This window comes from Apium graveolens, chromosome 6, assembly GCF_009905375.1.
Source record: "Apium graveolens cultivar Ventura chromosome 6, ASM990537v1, whole genome shotgun sequence".
NCBI lineage: Eukaryota > Viridiplantae > Streptophyta > Magnoliopsida > Apiales > Apiaceae > Apium > Apium graveolens.
The window spans coordinates 64,027,476-64,054,027 of NC_133652.1; the positions used below are offsets into that span (position 1 = coordinate 64,027,476).

Genomic DNA, 26,552 nt, shown 5'->3' on the forward strand with positions numbered 1-26,552 from the left:
TCCAACTTAAATTGAGGAACGCATTTATATGCAGTTGAATTATAAGACAGAGTTAAAAATTGTCTGTTGCTTACAAAATGACTATCGTACACTTGCAACAGAAATATATACAGTATCATTGGAAACCCAACCAACCATCCATACAAAAATAGAATAGCTTTCAGGGGATACGCAAAACTTAGTTCTCACGGACATCTAACCTAATAGGAAACTTGTGGGCAAAAAGGAAAAGCCAGTAAAGGTTTATACAAGTTACCTTAAATCCATGCAACTCGTCGAGCGATCTTGATGAAATTCTCATAGCATGGTATTCACATATCTGTTTAAGTATAATACTTGAAAAATTCCAGAGGCATCTGTTACAATGAACTAATATCGTCAGATGCATAAAAACATATGGAGAACCATAAGCCACTACATACCAGGTGTATCACAAACACATACAGCATTCCATCACATAGTTCATTTGTCCTCAATCCCCTTTTTTGTTTTTAAAGTAATAGAATTGATAGAGTAAAATATAGCCTTTAAATTTTTGAAATTTAATGTTTAAGCAAATTGTTTTCCCAAATTCAAGAACAAACTCCAAAGTACTAACATGAAATAAAAGTCAAACGTACATACACTTACGAACATAACATAGTAGGAATTCAAGATACTTGAATCACCATGCCACATAGTCTTCCGCATACAAATGAATCAGGGAAATAACAACTTGCCTTATCGTGACTTTGGTGGTCTAAAAGACTGAACTTTAGCACTCATTTGAGAATTTGGTCTTTTAGAAGGCAACAATTTGCCAGATGTTTCAGACTTCTTTGAAGATATGAGAGCTGAAGATAGAATAGCATCAACTGCATCACGTTGTTGTTTCCTTTTTTTGTTTGCTTTGGAATCAGAAGCTACGGCTGTATCGATCCCATTAATCTCCTGTAAACTACCTGCAATAGTAATTTTAATATCCATCATTTGCTGCCTTAAATCACATCCACAAAGGTATTGGGGCCAGCTATCTCTTTGGACCAAAAGAAAATTACCCGAAGAAAGAATATTACCTTCCCCACCACCCGAATTAGAAGTTCCCAGATTGTGTTGTTTATCCTTGTTGATTTTGCTACTACTTTTATCACCTTTTATGTGTTCTCTAATGCTGGAGTTGATATCTTTTGCAATGTTAGACTTGACAACCTTTTTTGCTGATAAATGATCACTTTTAGCTTTTGTACTGTTCGGTTTATCAGCTTCTCTCGGTAGAGAAGTATTTCTGTCGTCTTCTTTTAAATTCTTCAGAGCACTTACACCTGTGCATCTTCTTTTCCTCGCATAGGAACTCTTTGCGTATCTTGATTGTTCTTCAGCATGCCAGCCAACTTCTTTATCCTCTTGAGCATGCTTCAAATGTACAGAATGGTCATCAGAATATTCTAAAACTAAATTATCATTCTGAGCTGACTTGAAGATGGAATCATACGGCTTTTTACTTGATATCACCAGATTTCTCTTTTTGGCATCCTTAAGAAGAGCTTCCCAGTTCTTGTTTGTCATCAAAGTTTTAGCATTACCCAAAATCCACAGAGAAAATTTTGCTCTAGTCAAAGCAACATTCATCCGCCGTACATCAGCAACAAACCCAATATTACCAGAGGGTATCTTGTGTTCTGCAGAACATGATGCAGATGCTCTGACTGTAGAAAGAATTAGTATATCAACCTCCCGTCCTTGAAAACCGTCAACAGTATTAAATTCCATCACAGCAGTCACTGAAGATCCAAATTTATTGGATATTCGGGAGCGCAATAGGGAGAGTTGACTCTTGTAAGGAGTTACTATGCCAATCCTTACCCCTGAAAAATCAGATGGGTACCTGCACAAAGTAACAAAGGTGAGAAAATGCAGAGGACAGCTAAATTAATTTTTATTCTGACAAACAATGATAAGCAGAAACTACCTCTGTTTAAAAAAATTGAGTATTTCAACTGCGGCATCAACCTCAAACTCATTGTAGAAAGACAACGCGCCAGTGTTCTTACCTCGAAGCTCCTGTCCATCAACGATATCAAAAAATACATATGGTCCAAGAGCTTTGGCCTTATGAAAGTTCAGTTCATTGACAGACATATCGTCTCCATTCAACAACTTGCCATCGTAAAAATGCAAAGAAGGAAATCTGCAAATCTCTGGGTGCATCCTATACTGAACGTGGAAGAATTTGTTAACAATGCGACTTTTTTGGGGGTAGGGAAATCTGCAGATCTCTACTACGATTTCTTATAAACCTTTATTTAGGCAAAGGGAAGATTTTATTAATCCTTGAGTTACACAAAAATGTACTTCTATATTTTACAAAAAAAAAAGATTTTCTACTACTTCAGCAATGCGAGTCTGACATTTTTTTAACAGCAAGTCACATATAGATGACGCCTAACAAAAGGTGGTACGACAAATTTTTCAGGGAACCATAGAAACCACTCAACTCATCAACAAACTGTCTACAAGATATCTTGTGCTCTAGTAAAACAACAACAATCTTCAAGGAAGATGAGTAAGTATCAGGTACACATGATCGTATGTAGCTCAATTAAATATAGAACAAATATTACCTGTTTAGTAAGCATGAGGACAGGATGACCAGCCCTTTGTAAACGTTCAAACATGCTGCACTGGTACAGATATTTACTTGCAACATTAGAGATTACTGTCGCTGGAAGCTGCTTTGGATCCCCAACCTTCAAAAAAATAATTATTAAGTATGGAATTGTTGGCTTAATTTTGCAAATAATGAAAATTATTCAATGGTCCTTACCATGATACACTTAGTCCCCTTTGATTTCAACAACTGTAGGGGAATTAGAGTGGCAGGCTCCAATGCCTGTAAAAACATTAAGTGATAAGCAGATGAGAAGCAAATGATAAATTTTTATCATATAAATATCAAATCCACAGAACCAACATACCGGAAAAGAAAAAAAACACAAATTTTGAGGGAAAAGAGAATAAATACTTGAGCAGCTTCATCAATCACAACAGCGTCAAACAAAGTATGCTCATTCGGGGAGTTAAACTTATGGCTTGAAATAGACTCGGCACAAACTGCATAGAGATCTCCACCACAGCCACTTAATGTAGTTACCACGATTTCAGCTTCCTTTAAAATAGATTTCCTCAGTTTATGTTTAACAGCTCTGCTTTCTTCATTAAGTTTCTTTTCTCGCACCTGAGCAGCAGCAAGATCTGAATAGACTGTCTTTTTGTCCACGTATAATTTTCTCAACCTCGCACCGATTTCTGCATCAGACATTTCCTTTACACCGCCATCAACTTCGGACAACACCCTTGAGCCAGATCCCTCCCCTAAATTAGCACGCTTTGCTTCATAGAACTGGATACGGTCTACTAGCTTTTCAAGTTTAGAACGCAGAACAGTTGAAGAGTCTGCACTCGTGTCCTTACCTGGTACACTAGCCTTCATTCTCTCCTGAGTCATACGACTTTCAACCAATGTGTCGATAAAATAAGGAAGTGAATTTGGATGAACTGTTTTTGCATTACCAACCCTAACAAGAAATGGCTTGTACATCAATCCATCTTTACCATATAAACCTTCAGCGCATATTCTTGATACTAATTCATCAACAGCAGCATTAGATTGTGCACAAATTAGCACCCTTCCCCTTCTGCTACACATCGATTTACCATTATTTTCTTCATCGCCATTTAGTTGTCGGGCCACTGCTGCATCTTGCCAGGCCCTTGCAATTGCAGCAGATTGACTAATATGCGTCCTCAAACTAGTGCCAGAAGAAGTATCAGAGTTTATACTACGATTTTCCCTTTTCTTATCATTTGTACTGTGCAGAGCAAGCAGACCACTGACAATTGCCACAATAGTCCGAGTCTTCCCAGTACCTGACGAAAATATTATTCAGCATGTTGCCCCGAACTAAATATTGCAAAAGCACGGCATATTTTATTATTATTATCATAAAAGTCACCTGGAGGACCCTGTACAAGAGACAAACTAAAATCCATGTTAAAATCTAGTGATCCAATGCAAGAGTTGATTGCTTGAACTTGACTATCATTATATGAAGCTTTCAATATTTGCTGCAATGGTTGGGACAGCTTTGTAAGGTATCTTTTCCTTGATTCGCTAAGACCATTACGACAACTGATGGGATTTAGGATTATAGGAAGCAGAGGTATATTCTTTATTGATGATAATGCCTGAAATTCTCGTAGTTGAGGTGTAATGCTCAAGAGACGACTGATGAACCACTTGCTTCGTACAAGAAGAAGCTTTTTAGCTCGATCCAGACGAGAAACCCCACTTTGAAGATAAAACCTGATTACAAGGGTATTAGATCTTCTTTTACTGTCTTTCTCAAGTCTTTCTACCTGAGATGCAGATTTTTCTAGTCAGAAAAGTACACCAAACTTGTGAACAAATATTTTAGAGTAATTGCACAATGTACTCATAAATTGAAGATTCCAGTGATCAGAAATCTATAAAAATTGACAAATCAATTTAAAATGCTTCCAGTACTCATTGCATGTTGATCCTAGTCTGGATAGTGTCATTTAACATTTTATTCAAGCGGTTAAAATGTCCTAATTACTGAACATTAATAATGTCGTCACAAGTGAAAGAACTTCATATATAACTTACTATTAAAGTATTATTTATGTAATAATAGTGCAGCTTCACAAAAAAAAATGAATTAAAAAGACCCAGTATGGGTAACTGAAGTTCATACATTTACAAAAAGATTAGCAGAGTAAAAGTAAATTAGGTGCAGAATCTAAACTTTTTAAAAGCCGGAAGCCCTTTGCAATGTTATCTCATTGTACCAAATTTGGTTCACCCCTAGAATCCTAATTGTTTTGGTTTCAACACTTTATATCCTATTCCATACTACATTATTGTTCAAAATCCCATTTCTATTTGTTTTAAACACACATATATATATATATATTATATTAAAGACGAAACATTAAAAGTTTGGTTGTTGGTCCTTGGTCACTCAATCCAAAGCAGTCAGATGAAACTGATGAGAACCGTTAAATATAATCTTAACGGTTTGTCTAGTGTGTGCTCATGGGCACATACTAAGAAAGTGTGATTGATGAGTTGTAAAAATTTTATTGGTGGAGATTTTTGTGCATGCAGGGGGTCCATCATTACTAATGAGCGCTCTACCAATATTTTGTGGACACCTCATCAAGCACTAATTCTTAGCATGAGCCCATGGGCACACACTAGAAAAATCCTAATCTTAAAAATTATTATATAAAAAGTATAAAGTTCGAATCCTACCAGTAATATATTTAAATTATAATTTACAATATATAATGATAAAAATAACCGCGGTGCATTGTAAAGTTTTTATACTAAGGGCATAAAGTTCGAATCCCAACAGCAATATATTAAAACTATATTTTATAATATATAATGATAAAACAACCGTGCAACGCACGGGTTATATACTAGTGTCTATATATATACTCAGGATCCCATTTCTATTTGTTTTAACCATATATATATAATAATAATTATTTATTATGTTTAATATTTACCTCTTATGTCTATGTTCTTTATAAAAAGTTAAAAAGATTCTTTATTACTATCTCACTAAGTCACCATAAATTGTATTTCGTTTGAAAGAAATGACCAAAATACCTCATTTTTGGGTCAAACTGCCCAAAATGTCTAAAGGAGCTGAACAGTGCCCAAAATACCCGTTGTATACGCATGAATCGTGATAGACATGCATATTCGTTTTTTAAAATGCGTATCCACTATAGGAAAAAATTGAGTACACATTTCGGTAATGCTTGTTCTTTGTAAATTTTTGAAATACTAAATGCACATCTCCCAAATGCGTATTCCGTGGGTATTTTGGCCTAAACATCCTGCCTTTAGGTATTTTGGGCAATTGAACACCACAAGTAGGTATTTTCGTACAACACCCACCCCTCTAATTTTATTTTTTAATTCTTTAATATGTCAATATATTGTTGTTAATTAGAATCCCATGCATTCAAAAATACTCGTATAGAAAACCTTTATTCTTTTGATTTATAATTGTTGATTATTAAAATTTGGACCCCTTTTCAATGGCATCTCATCGTTCCAAACTTGGATTTACCCCAAAATCCTATTTGTTTTTTTCACCACTTAAAATCGTTTTTATTAATTTATTTATATGTTGGCTAAAATTATAATCTTATCTCTTTCAAAAATATATATAAATATATATATAATATTTGTATAGATATTGGCTGCATTTCCTTACAAATACTTAATATAAAAATGTATATTTTTTATATTCGATATTTACTTATACTCTTTATTCTAACTACTTGCTAATATCGTACTTAGTTTTGCCCCTCCAATTATATATTTTTATTAATTCATTATTGGTGATTAGAATCTTCTGTTCACAAAAATACTCATTCAAGAAACTTTTATTCTATATTCTTTAATTTATTATTGTTTAGAAGAATTCTATTCATTTACAAAATACTCGTAGAAAGACAAATGCGACTAGAATAGACATACACAAGTTTAAACACAATCCCATCACATCTATATTTATAACTAAATTTGAAGGATCCCTAGTTTGATCCTCAACCAATATAGAAAATCAAAAGATATTATTTCTATAATTCCATGTTTCCTCACAACTAGGATTTCACATTTATTTATTTTTTGTACAATTTGAAGAGATCCCTGTACAATTTTATCTTAGACAATTACAAAATCACATTATATTTACTTATATATATATATATTCATTATCGACCCTGACAACTAATATTCACATATAATGTATGTACTCTTTATCAAAAATGAAAAACCTTTTTAGTTGTATATCATTATATAACTATATTCAATATTTTGATTTCACTAATGTTCAGTGTCAGTCACTCTAAGTTCTCAAAGTGTTAGAGGAAAACAAACCTTTCCAGGATCTTATATTAATATTCTAACACACCCTTCCACTCGAAAACCCATTTATGGGTCAAAGAGTGGATCACGGTCACGTATTTTTGGGGCATTAATTTGCCTTTTGTGTCCATGATAAATTATAAGAAATGTTAAGGGCGGCAAGGAGTCTTGAGTCTCCCGCTAGCCAGCTTGAACTCTGATACCAAGTCAAGGAATCAGTTGCTTAAAAACCTCGCGATGTTCAGAGGAAGGCCATTTCCATGATCTTATATTAATATTCTAAAATTATGTTACTTTTAATCCTGAATTAATTTGCATAAATTTACCTTACAGATAAAATCTCTCTTTTTTTTTACCGTTCACTTGAATTATACGACAAAATTATACGACAAGCTTTAAAAGATACAACTAGAATCATGTCAAGATTTAACTTACAAATTTATTGAAAACTTTATAAATAAATATGTGTTTGTGTGTATGAAAAGAGTATCTAAAAAAGTTCTTTATTAGCCCGGCCTAAAATTTTATAAATTAATTATTATCGAAACAATTCAACCATACGGATGTTAAAATTATATAAAAAAAACGTATGCACAAATTTTCATGCAACATATTGACTTGGATATATTAATATATAACAAGATTGTTATAAATCCGTGTTAAACAAATAGAAAGAAGTAGCAGTATTAAGATGCTCCTCTACTTCATATCAAACAAAAAATTGTATGAATAGAAAATCTTATTTGGGAAAATATTTTTAAAGTACTCATATGAACATATTTAATAATTAAGATCGATTTGTATTGTTAATAATCTAATTAAAAATTTTAAATTGTATTTTATTACGAAAGTTAATAATCTAATTAAAAAATTTAAATTTTAAAGTTAATAACTATTTGTTTATTTATTTCAATTTGCGATCATAAGTACTTGCATGATCATACTATTCTATTGAATTATTTTTGTCTTGGGTCGTGATTCGCACACATTAACTAAAGGTATATCTATGGATAATTGAATAATTTGTTTGGGTCTAGTAGGTGATGAGTAGATAAAATAAACCAAGACATACATATACATATATAAACAACGAACGTCCTCCATTTTTAAAGGACAAAATAAACAAAAAAAATTGGGGGTGACTAGAAAAAAAATTCCTGCCGTCAGTTTTCACTATCTCTTTCAAGGACTTTTAGTCAACAATTTGTATAATCAAGCTAGCACATATTATGTACTCCCTTGGTCCATTTTTAGGTGTCGCATTTGCAAAAACACATGTGTTAAGAAAAATTAAATTTTATAGCTTGTTTCCATGTATACCCCTGATTATTCTATTAAATGTTGGGTTAGATGTGTGTGTATTAGTTGTAAAGTCAAACATTGGAACAAAAATATAAGGGTAAACATGGAAAGACTTGCTAAAAAAGTGTATTGGAATATGCGCTGGACAACTATTTAGGGAAATTTTTTTTTTGCAAATGTGACAACTAATAAGGGACGGAGGGAGGACCACGTTTCAGAAATACAACTATAAAGAAACAATTAATAGGGAGTAGGGACAGTTACCAATGACAAATTTCTTATTTGCCGAATGCAAGCAGACTTGTAGCAATAACAAAAAGAAAGGCACAAATTATGCATACGATGAAAACTCTGAAGTAAAACCTTGAGAAACATATTAAGGAGAATATACCTTTCCCATTATGTGCACATCCTGATACCCATTTTGTGGCTGTTGTTTGGTGAGTAAAATGAGATCATTTTCTACACAACTTTTAGGTCCAGAGGTATCAATCTCATCACAAACACCGCGAACTATATGAAATTCATCAAGTCTCTCAACTGACAATACAGATAAGCTTCCGCAATGCATCTCAGAAAAAGACATGTCCATAAAGGAACTTTGTAGTTGTGCTTTAAACTCTTCCAGTACCAGCGGCTGAAATATGGAAACATATTCACCGGGCGATTCAAAACAAACGGGAACCTCTTTCAATATGCAAGAAGTTTTACTTTCCTCTTCATTTGGAGCAGCTATTCCCACGCTTGCAAAATAATCAAGCTCAAGGATGGGTTTATACCAGTTATCAAGCTTTGGAGGCTTGAATCGATTTTGCAAACCATCTGGCCGATGTATATACCCATATCTATTGTCCACAGGTAAGTCCAGTTGTATAACTCGCCGTTTTGCACCAACTCCATTTACTTTTGACATAACTGTCTGTTGACGTCCTGCTGATCTTAGTGCTAATTCCAGTGGATCATTCTCACCATCATGCACCAACTCTCTAGTAACTTTCCTAGCATCTTCTCCAACCTTTTTGGTGCCTTGATACCGTCTCTTATCTTCAGTAGTTTTATGTGATGAGCTATTCTCAGATTGAGACGAGAAACAATCAATGATTTTCTTACTTATGATGCTATCAGAATGATTTTTCAACTTCGACTTTTGCCGAGAGTTCAAAGAATCATTTTTGGTCAAGTTGGGACTTGTCTCCCTAATTATGCTTTCCATAGATTTTGGTTCGATTAAAGATGTTTGTCCTGGTAAACATTTCTTTGCATCTGACTCCAGCTTCTGAGAAACAATGCTCACAGAATTCAGAGGACCTTTACGACGAGGAACCTCAATAGTATCTGCTGAAGTAATGCTGCTGGAGACACTTTTACTGGGTAACATACTTTGCAGAGATATAACAGAAGCGCCGTTATTAATTACACTACAATCCAACTGATTTGACAGAGAGTGAATAACAACATTGGCAGAAATTTCTGTATCCAAATCATCATCTGAAAGTACTATCATGCTGTTTTCCTCTTTAACTAATGTTGTTGAGCCTAGAATTGGTATGTCTGATTTCTCAAGAGAAAGCGGTCGTACAGATTGATTCCTACAGTTTCTAGACAAAGAGGCTTCAGAATATTGAGGTTCCAAATTCATGCCTTCATTAACCAATGAAACAGAAAGACATGATACTTGTTCTATCAACTTCTCCATTGAAACACTTTCTGCATTCCCAAGATAAAAATAAGAACGTCTAACACAAAAAAAAAATATAAAAAATGTAATGGAAAGTTGATAAAATTAAACCCACCAGAATTGACGAGTATATCAATAGCATTGATCAGTGAAGAGGATTTATCGCTGCAGGAACACTTCAATAAATCAAGCAAAGAAATGAATGTCTGTTTCCAGTACCTAACTACAACAGAAAGTGTTGACTTCCCCCAGTCCACCAGATCAAGAAGCCACTTATAATCAATTTCATTCTTGACCGGTATTCCTAGATTTCCCAAACATCTGAGAAAAGAAGGCTGGAGCCTTTCAAATATAATAGGCATTATCTCAAGTAGGCGAATGCATGTCATCTGCAACAAAAAACATAATCAGAATATTTTTGAAAAGTTTACATACTCTTTACAAGACAACTGACCCCTCAAATTATACAATGTCTATTTTATTTTAGCAAACAGAAGAATTCAAATATTCAAAACAAGCAAAACTATATAATGTCATCAATTTTGAATCATGAGAATCTAACACTGGATTAGTAGACTCGTACACCTTGACCCAAAAGGAGTACCATGACCGTAAGTGTCTCATTTTGATGATAAAGCATGACTGTTACTCGACCATGGGGTGTAGATTGCATACTACAAGGGTATGTGTAACACCCCAGTCCTATATCGAGTAGATTTGGTACTTGATTTCAGTTTAGAAAGCAAAAGTACATGTGGTGGGCTTATGGAATACCCAAGTTGGCTGCATTTGGTACATTATGCTTTGGCTTATTTCGGGCTCGGAACCGAGATTTGACCCGATTTTCGAAAAAGACTCGGGATTTGACCCGGTTGTCACAGTATGATTCCAGAAAGGTGTTCGCATATGCTCAGTGCTTCTAGATTTGCAACTTATAGATCTTTATGCTATGACACAAGCCTTTAACACTGGTTTACAAATCCATGAAAAGTAACTTTATCTTGGTAGCTAAACAGGAGATAGGAACAAAACTTTATAATCATATGGACAACATCTTATACAAAGACTTGTTGGAAATACACCAAGATTGTTGTAGTCCTTCCTTTAACGAGAGATATGTGAAAGTAAAATAATATTTTTCTATCTATATTGGTTCAATACACTGTATGTGGACCCCGTCGAATATGTTTTTCTTTTCTAATTTTAGGTGTTAATTGTTGAGCATACTTAAACATCCTTTGAGTGTACATAATGTTAAAAAGTTTGATATTCATTAAATATAACATATGAATCTTTTTTTATCTTAATAAGAAAAACTAATCATCTTATATATTTCGCCAAACATTTAACCCATTCTTCTATATTTTTGATTCAACCTTCAGTCTAGCGCAAAGAGTTTAATATATTAAATTAGATTATATTTTGTTTCCCAAGCCAACATATGTCCAGATTTCATATTGGCTATTGGTACACAAATTTAAAACCAGTTAATAGTAATATATGCGTGTTTAAAATTGGTATCATATTTTTATATCCATATTTATACACTCAATCTCATAAATTTCACTTCAAAAACCACAAAAGAATAGCGGCATAAAGATGCACCTGTAGGAAATAACAAGATTTAAATGCTAAAGTAGCACAAATCAAACTAGTAAAGGCCTGTAATAATACCTGGGATATCTTGAAGTCTATGAAAGCCTTTCCTTCTGCCAAGCACTTTAAAATAGAAGGCCATGCAACTGCAGATAGTAAACAGCCAAACTTTTCCCATGATAATAAATCAACATCAAACAGATGCCCCTCAGAACTGTTAGATATAGAATTAAAAACTGGCTGCTGCAAAAATCCACCATCATTAGAAAACTTCAAGGTACTTGCATTATCAGATAAACTTCCGGGCAAGGTCTCGTTAAATGCAATTCCTTCCTTGAGTACTTTGCATAGAACAAAGAAAAAATTATGTAAAGTGTGGAATTTACATACAACAGATTCCAGTTGAACCTGGAGAAAGAAAAAGTAACATAAACTGAGAGCAATTACAATATAACAAAAAAAAAAATTATCTAGTTTCAAAGAGATTAATTTATTTTTTGAAACCATGTATCACTTTTGTATAGCCAATATTTGGGCCAATAGTGCATTTGACATCCAGCCACGATAATGTCATAGAAGCACATATGTTGAAACAAACTTTTAAACAGCTTCCAAGTGATTAACTACAGACTACATGCAAAATTAGCTAAAAATGTACAATAGTTACCAAATGAATAACTAATGACAAGGATAAGAACATACAAGCTTCAGGGCATGCTTCAACCCTAGGTAAACAGCTAGTAACGAAGATGAGAAGGAGCAAAGGAACTGCAAACCAGAACCGAGAGTACGCCTTCTCGAAACGTGTTCAAGGATATGCCTTGCAACTTGCCTAGAACTCTGCATAACCAACAAGATACAGCTTTTTATATACTGGGAACATTTATATAGCACGTCTCTCACATGCTTGGGTTTGGAACAGAGCAAATAAAATCAATATTCTATTACTTCAAAGTAAAAAGTGTAACTAGTTTGTGTGCAAACAACTTACATCTTCAGGTTCCACTAGCAAGAGTATTAAGCTTTCACCCATCCTTGGTTCCCACGCCCACTGCCTCCAAAGTTCTTCATGATCCATTCGAACGATGTAATGCATACTTAATCTGTAATGTAGAGTTTTATCATAACCCATGATTTGACTTCTTAATCCATCATGAACTATTTCAATAAAATTTAAAGACATATATTTTGTTTGTTTAAATACAGTAACAATACATTAATTATATTCTAGTAAAAGGATATTAGCAAATCAGAAATTTTCAATATCACAAATCAACACTAGATTCATTTAGAAATTTATAGAATAAAAAAACAAGCAATGATAACATATAATGATAAATAATCTATTTTTTTTTACTAACAATTGTTTTTAGGTTAAAATATTTTACTAAAGGATCAAGACATTGCAGTAAAACTACATAATACATAGTGAGAAGAGAAAACAGCAACTAAAAATAATTATTTGTGTGAACAAATTAAGAACAGAAAAATGATAATACAATAGAAGGACATGTCATCAAATGAAAAAGAATAAAATCATAATCAAATTACGATAGTTCAACCATTTTTTAATCAGAAGTGACAACCAACAATTATAAAAATCTGTATTAAGGCTAATCCAGTACATATCTAATAATCTATTAATTTACTAAAAATTAGAACGAAGTTCAGGTGGGAAAAATTTGCGACTAATAAGTTAAAACTACAAGTAACAACCTGGGTCTGTCCTTAATCCTATACATTTGCAGCACCTTTTGCCGCACTTCTAAGATTAGCTAAAAGCTTGCATAAGTGTAATATTTTTAATTTCATTCAAATTAATATATTTTAAAGTCATAGTTTCAACCTCTTATACTTTGCAAATTCATACTTTCAACTATAACACTCATATCTAATATTCTAAGTTTTATGTGCATTTGAAAGATCATCAGAACCATGATCTTAACACTAAATATATATCCATTGCCCATGTGAATTGCAGGAAGTTTGCATACACGTTTCTGGGTATAAAGATGAATCACACAGCAGAAGTGTGTACACATAGATATAATGGTGCTAACCTCTTAAATGTTCTGACAAAAGCAATACAAAGTGATGAGACTTTGGCCGAGTTCTTTGGCTCTTTCTCATCTCCACCATCATCCGAACTGCATGGAACCTTCCACCCAAAGAGATGAGAAATTTCTGAAGCACAAGTTGTCAACCAGTGTCTAACTGGCAGAGCCATTTCGTTATTACTAGGAGCTTCCACCATAGAAAGACGAGATAAAGCCCAAAACACTGCCTTGGAGAAGGATACAGGAAGCACGGAGGGATCAGTGTCAACTAATACGTCGGCCCATAGCATTGGCATGCACATCCAGTACTCAGAATCCAGTGTTGCAATTTTACCCTGTATGTTGAACTCATTCCAACAACTAATATCCTTATCTAGATCAAGAGCAAAGGGAAGCCCTCGATCTTCATCTTCATCATTGAACTCAAATGACATGCTTCTAACTGAAGACCTTTGTCTATTCAGCATCGCGGCTATTAATGCTGCAGCATCAGACACTATGATAGTTTGAATAAGATCATACGCAGGTTGCTGAAGAGAACTATGGAGCGAGGAGTCTCTGAGAGTAGACACAAGAGACGGACCCCTGTCCAACACAAAAGTTAATTATATGCCACTGCAAACTCGTGCAATTCAAAACGATACATATTTCTGTATTGGTAGTTCTACAACTAATTACTTCCTTATTTCCAGTCACCAAAGCCCATTGGTAATCATTGTGTACTATCAACATGAACTGACACTACACAGATGACGCAGGGGAGGGGGACAGACTTTATCTACAATTCAAAGGAATGGTGAAATATTTTACTCCCTCCGTCCCTTTGAGTTCTATACGAATGATTTGGGTATGGAGGTTAAGAAAAAGTGTAACTTAGTGGAAAAAAAATAAGAAAAGTGGGTAAGGTTGTCGGACCAATCAATATTTAATGTATAAAAGTGAGTGGGGTGGAAGAAAGTAGTGGATGTAGTTACTTTTTATATCATAAAACTTTACTATTTTTAGTAAGTTTTGAAATACGCAGAATTGAGAGGGACTTCCAGAAAAGGAAAGTGTATAGAAATGAATGGGACAGAGGGTGTAAAAATTATATATTCATTACCAATTAAAATAAGAAAAGTAGTTAAAAGAAATATATCGGACTTCTCAAGCATTTGCTACATTTCTCTTTTAACCATAAAACCATATGTTTTGTTCTTGTTCATGTGTTTCTATTCCAATTATCCCTTCAAAACCTAAATGCATACGAAAGAGAACTGAAAGCAAAGCCTTCCAGCCTTCTAGTCCAATAAATAGTTTAAACTAGTAGTCCGAGAGGCACAAGGTAATATACTTTTAAATTAAATTAATAAATTTTGTAATGTGATGTGATACAGTCTGCTACTGTCCTCCACACAACAACATAATAAGGTCATATAGACCAAGTACATACCACATGTGTGCACATTCGAAAGGAGGGCAAGGCGGATTCATTTGGTAACCTCGATGGACAATGCGAAGAGCTATCTGCAACAATATTACATTAAATAGCAGAATATTGGTAATTCTTGAATATTGTAAATGCCTTTTCATTTCAGAATTATTTAAAAAAAATATAATAGATATTTTTTCACCCATTCAGCCAATTAGATAACCACCTGACAAGCCTTTTTCCTCATCAAGTTGCTAAAGTTTTTGCTGACAGTCACTTGGTGTAGCAGAAAATAAAGGCATTTTCTCCGTTGTTTTTCATGTTCTCCATCTTGCAAAGCTTCGAGGGACTGCGAAAAATGAGATAACAAAAAACGGTTACATAATATCTAAGCTCATGTACAACCTTATAAGAAAAAACATGGAAAAGATTTGAGTCTAGAGGAGGATTTCAACTATATTAAGTATTAACAATGCCAGAATGAAGCACCTGCCTGCAGAAAAGGCTGGAAAAGATCAAATATATCTTTGTGGCTTTTCTCGTTTCGAGTGTGGAAACACTGACTCAAGAGTGTGTTGTGGATCACACTTGGAGACAATATTGCCGTTAACCAAAGCTTACATCCTTAAAAAATTAAAAAGCATTAGTTACTTAATAATGACCATCGCAAAAGAGAAAAGTAGACAAACCAATGAAGCAGGGGAGGTGTACCAAGCATTCCAAAGAGGTTTCTCAGGCAATTTACTGCATATGAAAATTCCAATGAATCATCGTTTATATGGTTCAGAACTATGCTCAGAAAATCAGGGTAGTGCTCCAAGATTCCCTCTTCGAATGCTGGAGGTTCTAAAAACCCAAGCCTTTGAAATTAGATGGAGCATCACATCAGTACTAGCATATACATAGTTAATTAAATGTGCATAATTCAACTTAGACAAATGCTTCCTACAAGGACTTGATTCCATGCCATATGGTTGTTCGCTCCAGCAGTACCCTTGGCCTGTTACTCTTGCTAGTTGATGAAACAACTTCTGTTTCCAAGAAACCTATGTACCTCTTGAGCAAAGGGTGTAAACCTTCTAATTCTGATGCTTCTCTACAGTTTAAAGATATAAAAATTATAACCAATCGATCAGCCACGCTTTTTATAAGCGTGGCAAGCAATTTCGGAAGTCACAATCAATCTGAAATGCCCTCATGACTGCACTTTCACATTGACATACAAAAATACCTCAACTTTCCTGCATGCACAGCAAGACGGAAACCAATGGACCTTGCCCTTCTACATTTCAGGAAAAGTAGTGCATAAATTCCCTGACACGTGAGAGCAAGAGAGAATGATATCAGTCTATATAAAGGCATGAGGAGCACCAAAGTGCAAAAGTTTTTATGAGGCCTAGACACAATGGGAGGTGAGCACCTGATCCAAGTGATTCACATTACTGCTATTTAATAATTACAGATACACATTATATATATGTGTGTGTGTGTGTACTTCTTGGGTTAGGTCAAGTTCAAGGAACTCAAATACTCAGGCACACATTTGCAGATATGCATATTTTATATAGAACCCTTGACCTTTTGGTTACCAAGGACAAGGAATATTCACTAGGCTAAGCCTTGCAGATATATTTATATATTTTATATTTTATATAGATGATATATGAATGATCGGTAATTTATACCTTATGGAATATGTTACGAGATTACTAATATAAGTTGAGTTATTTAAAGGTGTGCACAAGTAATTGGTACTTGAAATTCCACCGTACTGAAAATGCCTGCAAATTTACAATTTATATAAACCAAAACAGAAGGAAAAACTCTACATGAACCTAAATAACATAAAAGAGAAGGAAACAGGTGATGCAGGAGCCCTTTGGTTTTGCTCCTCTCAATTGGAGGTTGGAGCTAAAGATAAGATGGAAAGGACAGGGCCTTTTTCCTAGACATGCCTTTGAAAGAGGATGAAAGTTCATACCGGATATCGCTGATGTCCGGCTAAAGTCAACTCATGAGAATTATCAACTGCTTCAATAAATATTTGAAACTCGGCAACCAATGATTGATCATCCAACAAGATGGGATACATAAAGATCTGAAACACAATGGGAAACAATAAGAAGATCCACAACAATAACTGGTATTTAAATTAAGGAAATATCAACCAATAAACACACAATATTACAAGTCAAACAGGTATTTTTCCAAACAATTAAAAAAAGTGTCCCTAGCCGCGCCTGACAAGCAGGCAAACGTACGTAACTTCACATCAATAGAAGGCTTCCTAATGCAACAAAATATAATGGTACATGATAATTTAATTTAGTTCAATAAATTTAAAGAACACTAGCTTATAGCCCGTGCGGCCCATGCGATGCACAGTTTTTTTAAATTTACTTTTATATTTTTTTATTTTTTATAAATTTATTTTATAAATTTTTTTAATATACATATATATTGTTATATTTGATGATGTTAAAATTTTATTTTTGATAGTTTGTTGAAATATTGTTGCAACAAATATGCATATACTGAAAACTATACGAATATGAAACTGAATTACAACTATGTATATTAGAATATCTAATCATATTTAATCTATTGAATAATTGAACTATGTAATCCTTTTATATTTATTATTGGTTAAATCTTTAATTATATTCTATCTAGTATTAGGAAATTGTATCGCAATTGATGTTTGGATTGTGGTAGAATGATGTAATCAATTTCTATTTATGATTGTATTAAGAATATACTTGTTTTTAATAAAATATAATCTTAATCGTTTATTATTATTTATACCACGGTTGAGATTGTTTTGGCGGTATAGGACCAAAATTTTGGATAAGAAGTCTCTTACACTTATTATATATAAAGGATATAATTAATTAGCATCCAAAAAAATTAAAGAACGATGTAACCACTATTTGTGTGTGTGCGTATGTGTGTGTGTGCGCGTGTGTGTGTGTGCGCGCGTCTGCTAGCGCTCAAGAGAGAACCATTTTTAAAATTTGATTTAAAATTGAAAAAAATATACAGGTTTTTTCTATTTTTATGGTGCTTCCAAAAAAATAATTACAAACAATAATTTGTTCATAAAAATAAAATAAAATTATGACAAAATTTAGAATCTGCTTTTGAATCTTACAAATTTTTAAGAATTTGTTTTTGAATCATATAAATTATACGAATCTTTTTAAATCTCGGTTAAAGGTTTTACAAAATTTACATAAATCTTTTTCAATATTTAATTATTGATTCAAATATTTATTTAAAAATCATGTGGTGACAATTAAAATGTAAATGAATAATTATTTTATAAAAATAAGCTAAAAAATTTAGAATCTCGTTTTGAATCTTAAATTCTGGAATCTTACTTTTAATTGTATTTATATTCTAATTTTTACACCAAAAAAATATGAAATAATAAACTAAATCAAATATAACATTATTACATATAATTTCATTGTTACAAAAACACAAACATATATATATATATGATTATTTACTGGATCCTATATTAGAATTAATTTTTAAAATTCATATGAGAAACTCTGCTAGATTCGATATATTAGGCTTAAGTATTGTTAAATTTTGTGATTCTAATCTTAACAAGTCACTTTTTATGAGAAATAAAGTGTTTCGTGTTCTTTGTGTGAAGGTGTTATGCATGAAGTGCTACCCGTATGGTATTGGCCGAAGTACCATTTTTTTAGACTTGGTGACAAATACCTATTTTGGTCAAAAATACAACTCTAACACGCATTTCAATATTGGGTATCACTAATATGCAATTAAAAAATGGGTATCATGTTTAAAATATATAAAAGTGGGTTACTACTCTGCATGGTTTTCACTTTTCAGGTCGATAAGTCGACTGGGGTCGATGGAGGTCCAGCTTGTCGAATAATCGTGGACTAGTCTTAATTAGAATATATATATATATATATACAATAGGTGTTGCTCAAATGAGAACCCTTATTACTAATATGAGATATGAGATCTAATTATAGTCACACAGTTTGTAAACCACTTTTAATCTAAACCGTTCATTTTTAACATTTTTCCCATTTTTCATCTATCTTTTTTTCCCTCGCCCATTTTTTCTTCCTCCCTTCTCAGAGAACCACCTCTGACCACCACCAATAATCTCCCAGCACCGTAGTCGTCCTCCTTCCTTCGTCCCATCTCTCTTTCCTCCCTCTCTTCTTCAACCAAATCCGACGTACTTAAGTCTATATGCCAATGGCACCATTATCATCTCACACGAAATCTATTGCTTCGGATTTGTTCATCATCAACGTAACTCGTCGTTGGTGATTTTTTGGGTTTTTATACTTATTTTTGTTAATTTTTGAGATTTTGAGTTATAGTTGTTTTTGTAAGGTAGGATGTGTATATTCAGGATGACGGTGATAGTGGCTGTTGTTGACGAAGGAATTTGGTAGCAACAAAGTCTGAGGTTTGTAACCGGAAACCAGATATGTGACGGTGGTTCTTCGTCGGAAAACGTGAACAGTGTTTGGTGGTGGTGATTATTGGTGTCTGAGATTGCTTAGGGTTAGTGGTGTCTCCTTTGCGCTATCGCTTCTGACCCCTTACAATTTGCTCATTTATAGGAAATCAAGTCAATGTAGTTCTTGGGGAACAAGAAACCTAATGGGCTTAAATCTCTTGTCCCGAGACTCAGTAGGAAACCTGCTAAAAACCGTCTTCTACCAGCTTTAGGAATGTCCACCGATGAGGCCCAACCACAAAGGCCCAAGGCTCGTCCATGGCTTCGAGACTTTACAAATAAGGCATCTCTCTGGCCAATGATAACCCTCCGCTACCAGTTGTTTCTCTAGTCCGTGGGCGCAGGTATAGTCGTGGTTCACCCCAAATGTTGGACGCATCCTTATCCTCGGATAAGGAGCCCTATTAGATTGCAGGATAAGTGATCCCAAACTTTTGGGTGCAAAGTGCAGGATACTCCAAAATCTCCCAACGAGGACACCCGTTGACTACAGAGACAGAGCTCCCAAAGCATATACCAGAGTTTACCCTACATCCCCAATGAGGACACTCATTGACTACAAGAGGAGGTCTTTCGTTAAGGCATACCCCTGGAGGTCTCGGACCACGGACACCGCCTTCCTGTGGTTGCATTACAAGGAGTTCTTCAATAGAGTACCTGCAGCAAATAGGCGAGTAATAATAATCTCAATCTTCCAAAGAATCCGTCTAAGCAAACATGCTGAAATCCCATCCAAGCCATCTCTTCTACTTAGGGCGCGCCCTAAGACCTTCCATAGGTGAGTAATTAACTCAGATTATCACCCAAATTCCCTTCTTCATGTAACAATAGGGCTTTCCATCTTCAACAATGAGGGCGCGCCTTGTTTATTTAAAGTGTTTTAGCATTAATCTTCCTGTAAGCATAAGGGTGCGCGCCTTCTTCTTTTATGATAAAAATATTTGCCTTATTTTTTCCTTAATTTTAGGCATCAATATCCCAATTCTGACCAATTGACCCGGTTTTGACCGAACAAGGTTTATAACAAATTTTGGGCATAATAGTTGTAGTGATGTAGGCGGAAAAAGGTGGTGATTATTGGAGGCGATACAATAGTTTGGTGACTTTTGTTTAAATTCGGTGATTTTTAGATATGAAATGATGTGGTAAATATGGGGGTGATGTCGGGTGATGTTGTGAAGGTGTATTGATGTGTAGGTGAGGATGGCGGCGTCGTAAGGTGATTATTAATGACGGTTATGTAATTTTTTATTTGACTACGATGATTTCTACTAAGTTCGGGTGATTTTTCTACAATTCTGGTGATGTACAGGTGGTGACTGGTGGTGATAGATGGGATGGTGACGGCAGTCAGTGTCGTGGTTTTGTGGTTATTTGTAATGGTCTGGTAGTGGTGATTTGTTTCAGACGACTAGTGAATTTTTGGGCTGCCGGAAACGATCATCGGAAGTGGTCTCCGGAAGGGAACGATTGAGGTGGGAGGGGGTTGCAGTGGGCTGGGTAGTGAAAATGGGGTAGATGAAGGAAGTATAAAATTTAATATATATTTATGTGGCCGAGATTGAGTTTAAATATAAAAAATATGTGGCTGAGATTAGATCTCAGTTCTCAAAATATTGGGGTTCTCATTTCAGCGATACCTATATATAATAATATATATCTTATATATGTGGCATTCCACAACAAAAGTTGAACATAATAATACGCATATGTATATCAATAACAAAATAGAAATGTTAAACACAAACATGTTTATTTTCCCTTCTATATACTACAAATATATAAACAAAATATACTGCATGTATATCAAGTTTAATCAATTTATACATACATAAACACACGCTCAAAAAGATATATAAGTTGAAATTAGCATGATGATTGTTGCTGATGTAGAGTAGGTTTTTAGAATTTTTTTATTTTTTTCATTTTAAATATTGATTGGATTTTGCACTAGTCGACCGACTAGACAATAAGTCGACTGATTAGTTGACCAAGACGACCGACTAGTCGACAATTCGCAAGTCGAGCTTTCCCGTCGACTTTCTCAAATCGACTGGTCGACGACCGCCATAACAACAATGTTACTCTATACCTGCATGTGATATGATATGCATAGTCCTACAGACCCTTCTAAATTTTTAATTTTTTTACGTAATACCCATTTTTGAAATACGTATTAGTAAATACCGATTTTTCAAATACGTATAATTAATGGTATTCTTGGACAAAAAATAAAAGTGGTATTCTGGGCACTTGCTCTAAAAAATGTAGTATTTTTGGCATTATTTTCTCTATATGTATGTGCGCGCGCGCGAGTGTATTTCTTCATAGACGACCAATATAATTACTGAACTAATTTTACTAATTAAGTAAATAGGAAAACAATTAGCATACAAAAACAAACTTAAAGCTTGTGTGTAAAACAGCAAAAGAAACACTAGTAAGAACGACTAATGAAATATTGCAGAGAAAATAGTTAGACAAGTAACTTCTAATGATTCAAAGAAAATGACTATAATATCACAGACGAAAACTAGTTTCATGAAAAGGTAAAAGTCATATACTTCTATTAAATAGGTTTAAGTTCATTTCCACAAAATCATCAAATAACATTCTTCCTCAAGTGCATCTCTCGCTCACACTTGTAGGACTATATTGATAAAACCTATATTATCTCCACAATATAAAGCATCACCTTTTTACCTCACACTTTAACAGTTTACCTGCCACATTATCTCGAGATTATGCCAAAGGGGCAATAGCTATCAACTGTGTTAGGTATAGTAGAGCGTAGATCTATTCAAAAGTATGATGCTAGTGTATAGAGATGCACAAAAAGCCCACCGGGCCGGGCTTTATCCGGGCTTTAAAAAGCCCGGTCTTTTTTAAAACGGATCGGGCCGGGCTTTTTTAAAAATCGGGTTGGGCCGGGCCGGGCTTCCTAAGAAATATAAGGCCCGTTTTAGGCCCGCGGGCCGGGCCGGATCGGGCCGAACCGGGCTTTATCCGGGCTTTTTATTTATATATTAAAAAAATATTTTAATATTTTATAACTCGAATTATGAGTAGTTTAAATATCAGAGAAAATAATATCTTGATATATTAGATAGAGTAGTTTAGACACCGAAATAAATAATTATTTTTAATATAATATATAAATAATCATATATACTTTAATTGTTTCTAATATTATGATATATTATTTTAAAAATCATAAAAAGTATTGTATATTTTCAAATTCTATATAAAAAAACGGTTTTTTAATCGGGCTTTTCAAAAAGCCCGGGCTTTTATCCGGGCCGAACCGGGCTTTTATCTGGGCTTTTTGTGATCCGGGCTTTTATCCGGGCTTTTTTAAATCCGGGCTTTTATCCGGGCTTCGGGCCGGGCCGGATTTTCTAGAAAAAAGAAGGTCCATTTAAGGCCCGCGGGCCGGGCCGAACCGGGCTTTTTTCCGGATCGGATCGGATTTCGGGCTTCGGATTTTTTAAACATCTCTACTAGTGTATATCTTTAAACTACAATATATAAATTTCAGTAACATATTGACAGATTATATTAGTTTACAGGCTACAGCTAATACATCAATTATTTATGACTTCACAAGTTCACATTTAAAAAGTATAAGCAAGTATTATCGACTCAACTTATAAGCCGAATTTACAACTTATAAGCTGATAAGTTGAATGTTAGTAACGACGTACTTTTTCTCAACTTATTTTAATTTTTCACTTTTTTATTAATTTTAGTTTTTAAATATATGTTTTTAAATGTTAAGTTAATTTAAAAGTCATGAATTAAGATAATAATATTTAAAAATTATTTATTTTAGTTCACTTAAGTTAAAAAAAATGTGACTTATAAGTAAAATTAACCAAACTCTTGCATAACTTATAAGTATTCATCTACTTATCACTTTTAAGTAAATTATTAATTTTAAATCATAAGTTACTTATTTTAAGATTTTTCAAACAGGCACGAAGTTTAAATAAGATATTTCATCATCAAAATTACCTCAAACATGATGCTAACAACTTCATCATTGACACAAGCTGGATCATACTCGCCCTGTGCAATTTTAGCATTAAGTTCTTTCAAATGTTCAGTCACCCTTTCTTCATCAAGTGTTTGCAAGACAGAAACAAGTGGGCCAACTGAAATGGAGTCATATTCCATACTGTAACTCTCTTGGGCTTGATGATGCTGGCAAATACACTGTGTGCAACGACCTAATTCCTCAGAAATCCTTTTCCATAAAATCTTAAGAGGAGAATCTTGGCGTTTATCTTCAAAATAATTATAAAATGTTTCTAGAAGTGGTCCCATCAAATCCCTATAGCCACACGAAATGTGATTTTCTTTGGGCAAATGAATCAAAATGTTAAATACGTCTGAAAACCTGAATGATATGAATAACAGGCTGTGTTACACACATGGAACAGAAAACGAGAGACGAAAGACAAAGAATGCCAGTGTGTTGCATGAACATGAGCATGACTCACCGCAACTAAATAGACAAAACCCGAAATGACACAACACAACTCAATTGATCTGAATATGACCTGGAATAGCTCGTTCATTAACATTTCATTCCTTCCGCATATTCATTTTTTATCAAATTTTGGTCAACTAAAAAACAACACAAAATTACTGCACAACACTTGCATAATTTAAGAAATTACCCCCCTAGAAAAGACCTATCAATACAATGACTTCTCGGGTTCAGTAAAACCAACTCTAAAGCGCAACTTGTCATCTACTAACACAATTATATATCCAACTGTGGGGGAGTCAAGTAACGAATCAAGTAATGAATTAATATATAAATACTTCAATCATTAACCCAATCTCAAACACGAGCATAAACCCGAAATCAACAACCCTGGAAGAGACCTAAAAGGCTAAAACACATGTACAGTCCACAGTACACTAATTTATCATTTTTCGGTGTAACTTAAACTAAAATGCAATTCATTATAAATTAAACAAAGTATTTATATAAATAATATTGTGGAAGCTAAGTAATGAAAAAAAATAAAAATATATATATCAATTTGAATTAGGAAAAATGAAAAGCACCAGTTCTCTTTAAGTTGTTGGAAACGACGCCGTTTGTTAGAAGCAATCGGCGAATCATCGTCGTCGTTTTCGTCTTCTTCTTCAATACCTCTCCATCTATGCAAGAGCTCTTTTCTTTTTGTATCATCCATCATTTTTCTTTAAATAAGTTATTATTATTACAGTTTGTGTGTATATGTATGTATATATTAGGGCTTAATAGCAGCAGAATGTGGAGGAAAGGGAAACACGGAGAGTAGCGTCGGAGGAAAAAACAGAGGGAATGAGGTGTTTACATAGAGCGCCAAAGGACTTTTTCCTCGACAATGTTAACACAGAGAAACGACAAATATTCAATTATATTTATATCTTACTTTTTATCTCTTTTACTAATGATCAGTAGATTGTGAATCTATACTAATTTATACTAATACTAAACTATAATAACCGAATGAATAGGGGTATAATTTGTAGTTTGGTTAACCCTATTTTTGGTTATCTCTTTCAATCACGACCGTCAGATCTCTTAACCAAATGATCATAATCGTTAGATCCGAATACTAAAAAGAATACACCAACCAAGTTTACAGGTTCGAATCCCGCTAACAACAAACATTTTTATTATTATTTATAAAATTACTAGTAAATTTCGAGATTCGAATCCTGCCAACAACAAACATTTATATTAATATTTATAAATAAATACACTAACCAAATTCACAAATTTAAACCCCGCCAACATCAAACATTTAATTATTATTTATAGATAACGTTAATGGTTCAAATCTTATCAACCATATACTATTTTATACTATACTATTTATATTAACTTAAAGTTATACACAATCAAATTATAATTATATTGTTATTAATTAACGTATTTATTTATTTATATTAGAATTTCAATAAAATTATATAAAATATAAATATTAACAGAACACGTGCATCGCACGGGTTTTAAGCTAGTATTATATAAAGTCTACGACATCATCGCAAGGTTGCTTTTAAATAATTGTAATTATTTTTTTAAAATTTTAATATTCTATAATTTAAATTTATAACCCTTAAATTTATTAAATTTTATTAATTATTTAGTGTAATATTTTAACATAATTAATAGTGAAAATTATCTTTAATTCGATTTTAGATTTGTTTTAGCCTTAAATTGAACACATTATTATGTTTTAGCCTAATACACATTATATAGAAAAATTCAAGTAATTATATTCAGATTTTAATATAATTTACCTAACTTCAGATATATTATATAATTTTTTAATCCTAATAAAGGTACATATATTTTTTTAGATGATCTAATTATTTTTTGATTTTAATAGTTTATCTTGGATTAACTTTATAAATTTATTTTAGTTCGGATGACCGTATATATTATTTTGTGTTTATCCGACCCTATTATACAAATTAACGAATAATGTCCAGGTTCGTTTTAATAAAATAATATTGTCTCTTGTTTTATTTTTATAAAATAATATATATATTTTAAATATAGAAGAAAATCTTTCATTATATAAGATCTTTATATCAACCAAATTCAAATAATTATATTTAGTTTGTTTTTAATTATATTTTAGTTCGAGTTGATATTATTTAGTTTTAGCATGATTGAGTAATAATATATAATATTTGTTTTAACTCGATGTCATTATATCAACTAACGAATTAGTTATATATAGCTTTAGCCCCGATAATTACGAATTAGTTGTATTTAGTTTTAGTCCGCATAAGTACCATATTAAATGCCTGATACAATATATCATTATATTTAGTTTTTTACTTTTTATTTAAATGGTATATTTTTTTAAATAGTTTATGTTGTGAATATGTTGTGCACTTGATGATTACCTAAACAAAACATCTAAGTAGGTTTTACTTAGTGAAATTAATGTAGCACTCGATGGATAAGAATTATAGTCCCGACGGATAACTCAGTTTGAGTACCGACGGATGAGTAATTTATTATC

At 33.3% G+C, this 26,552-nt stretch overlaps 1 protein-coding gene across 2 annotated transcripts; it reads right to left on the bottom strand.

The window, feature by feature from the left end:
• On the bottom strand, positions 1 to 24,900 carry LOC141664415 (uncharacterized). 2 transcript variants are annotated; one of them, XM_074470357.1, is made up of 23 exons: positions 24,592 to 24,900; positions 23,527 to 23,911; positions 16,975 to 17,091; positions 16,225 to 16,307; positions 15,943 to 16,089; positions 15,705 to 15,853; positions 15,487 to 15,617; positions 15,220 to 15,342; positions 15,015 to 15,088; positions 13,586 to 14,167; positions 12,517 to 12,628; positions 12,228 to 12,365; positions 11,604 to 11,933; positions 10,045 to 10,318; positions 8,643 to 9,958; positions 3,993 to 4,395; positions 3,002 to 3,906; positions 2,804 to 2,869; positions 2,601 to 2,726; positions 1,949 to 2,040; positions 1,056 to 1,864; positions 720 to 941; positions 1 to 356 (listed from the first exon to the last, which is right to left on the bottom strand). In XM_074470357.1, the coding sequence occupies exons 1-22, from the start codon at positions 24,723 to 24,725 to the stop codon at positions 721 to 723; spliced, it is 6,717 nt and encodes a 2,238-aa protein (XP_074326458.1). In that variant the 5' UTR covers positions 24,726 to 24,900; the 3' UTR covers positions 1 to 356; position 720. The 2 variants fall into 2 exon arrangements, with proteins under 2 accessions (XP_074326458.1, XP_074326457.1); XM_074470356.1 differs by having other exon boundaries at positions 1,949 to 2,193.
• Positions 24,901 to 26,552: the final 1,652 nt, after the last annotated feature.

Bases quoted from the DNA above. Each gene is read 5' to 3' on its own strand.
- LOC141664415 (XM_074470356.1), bottom strand. From the start codon at position 24,725: ATGATGGATGATACAAAAAGAAAAGAGCTCTTGCATAGATGGAGAGGT. The intron at 12,629-13,585 runs GTTAGCACCATT...TCTACATTACAG, and splicing joins TTTGTCAGAACATTTAAGAG to ATTAAGTATGCATTACATCG. The intron at 942-1,055 runs GTAATATTCTTT...TTACTATTGCAG, and splicing joins TAATTCGGGTGGTGGGGAAG to GTAGTTTACAGGAGATTAAT.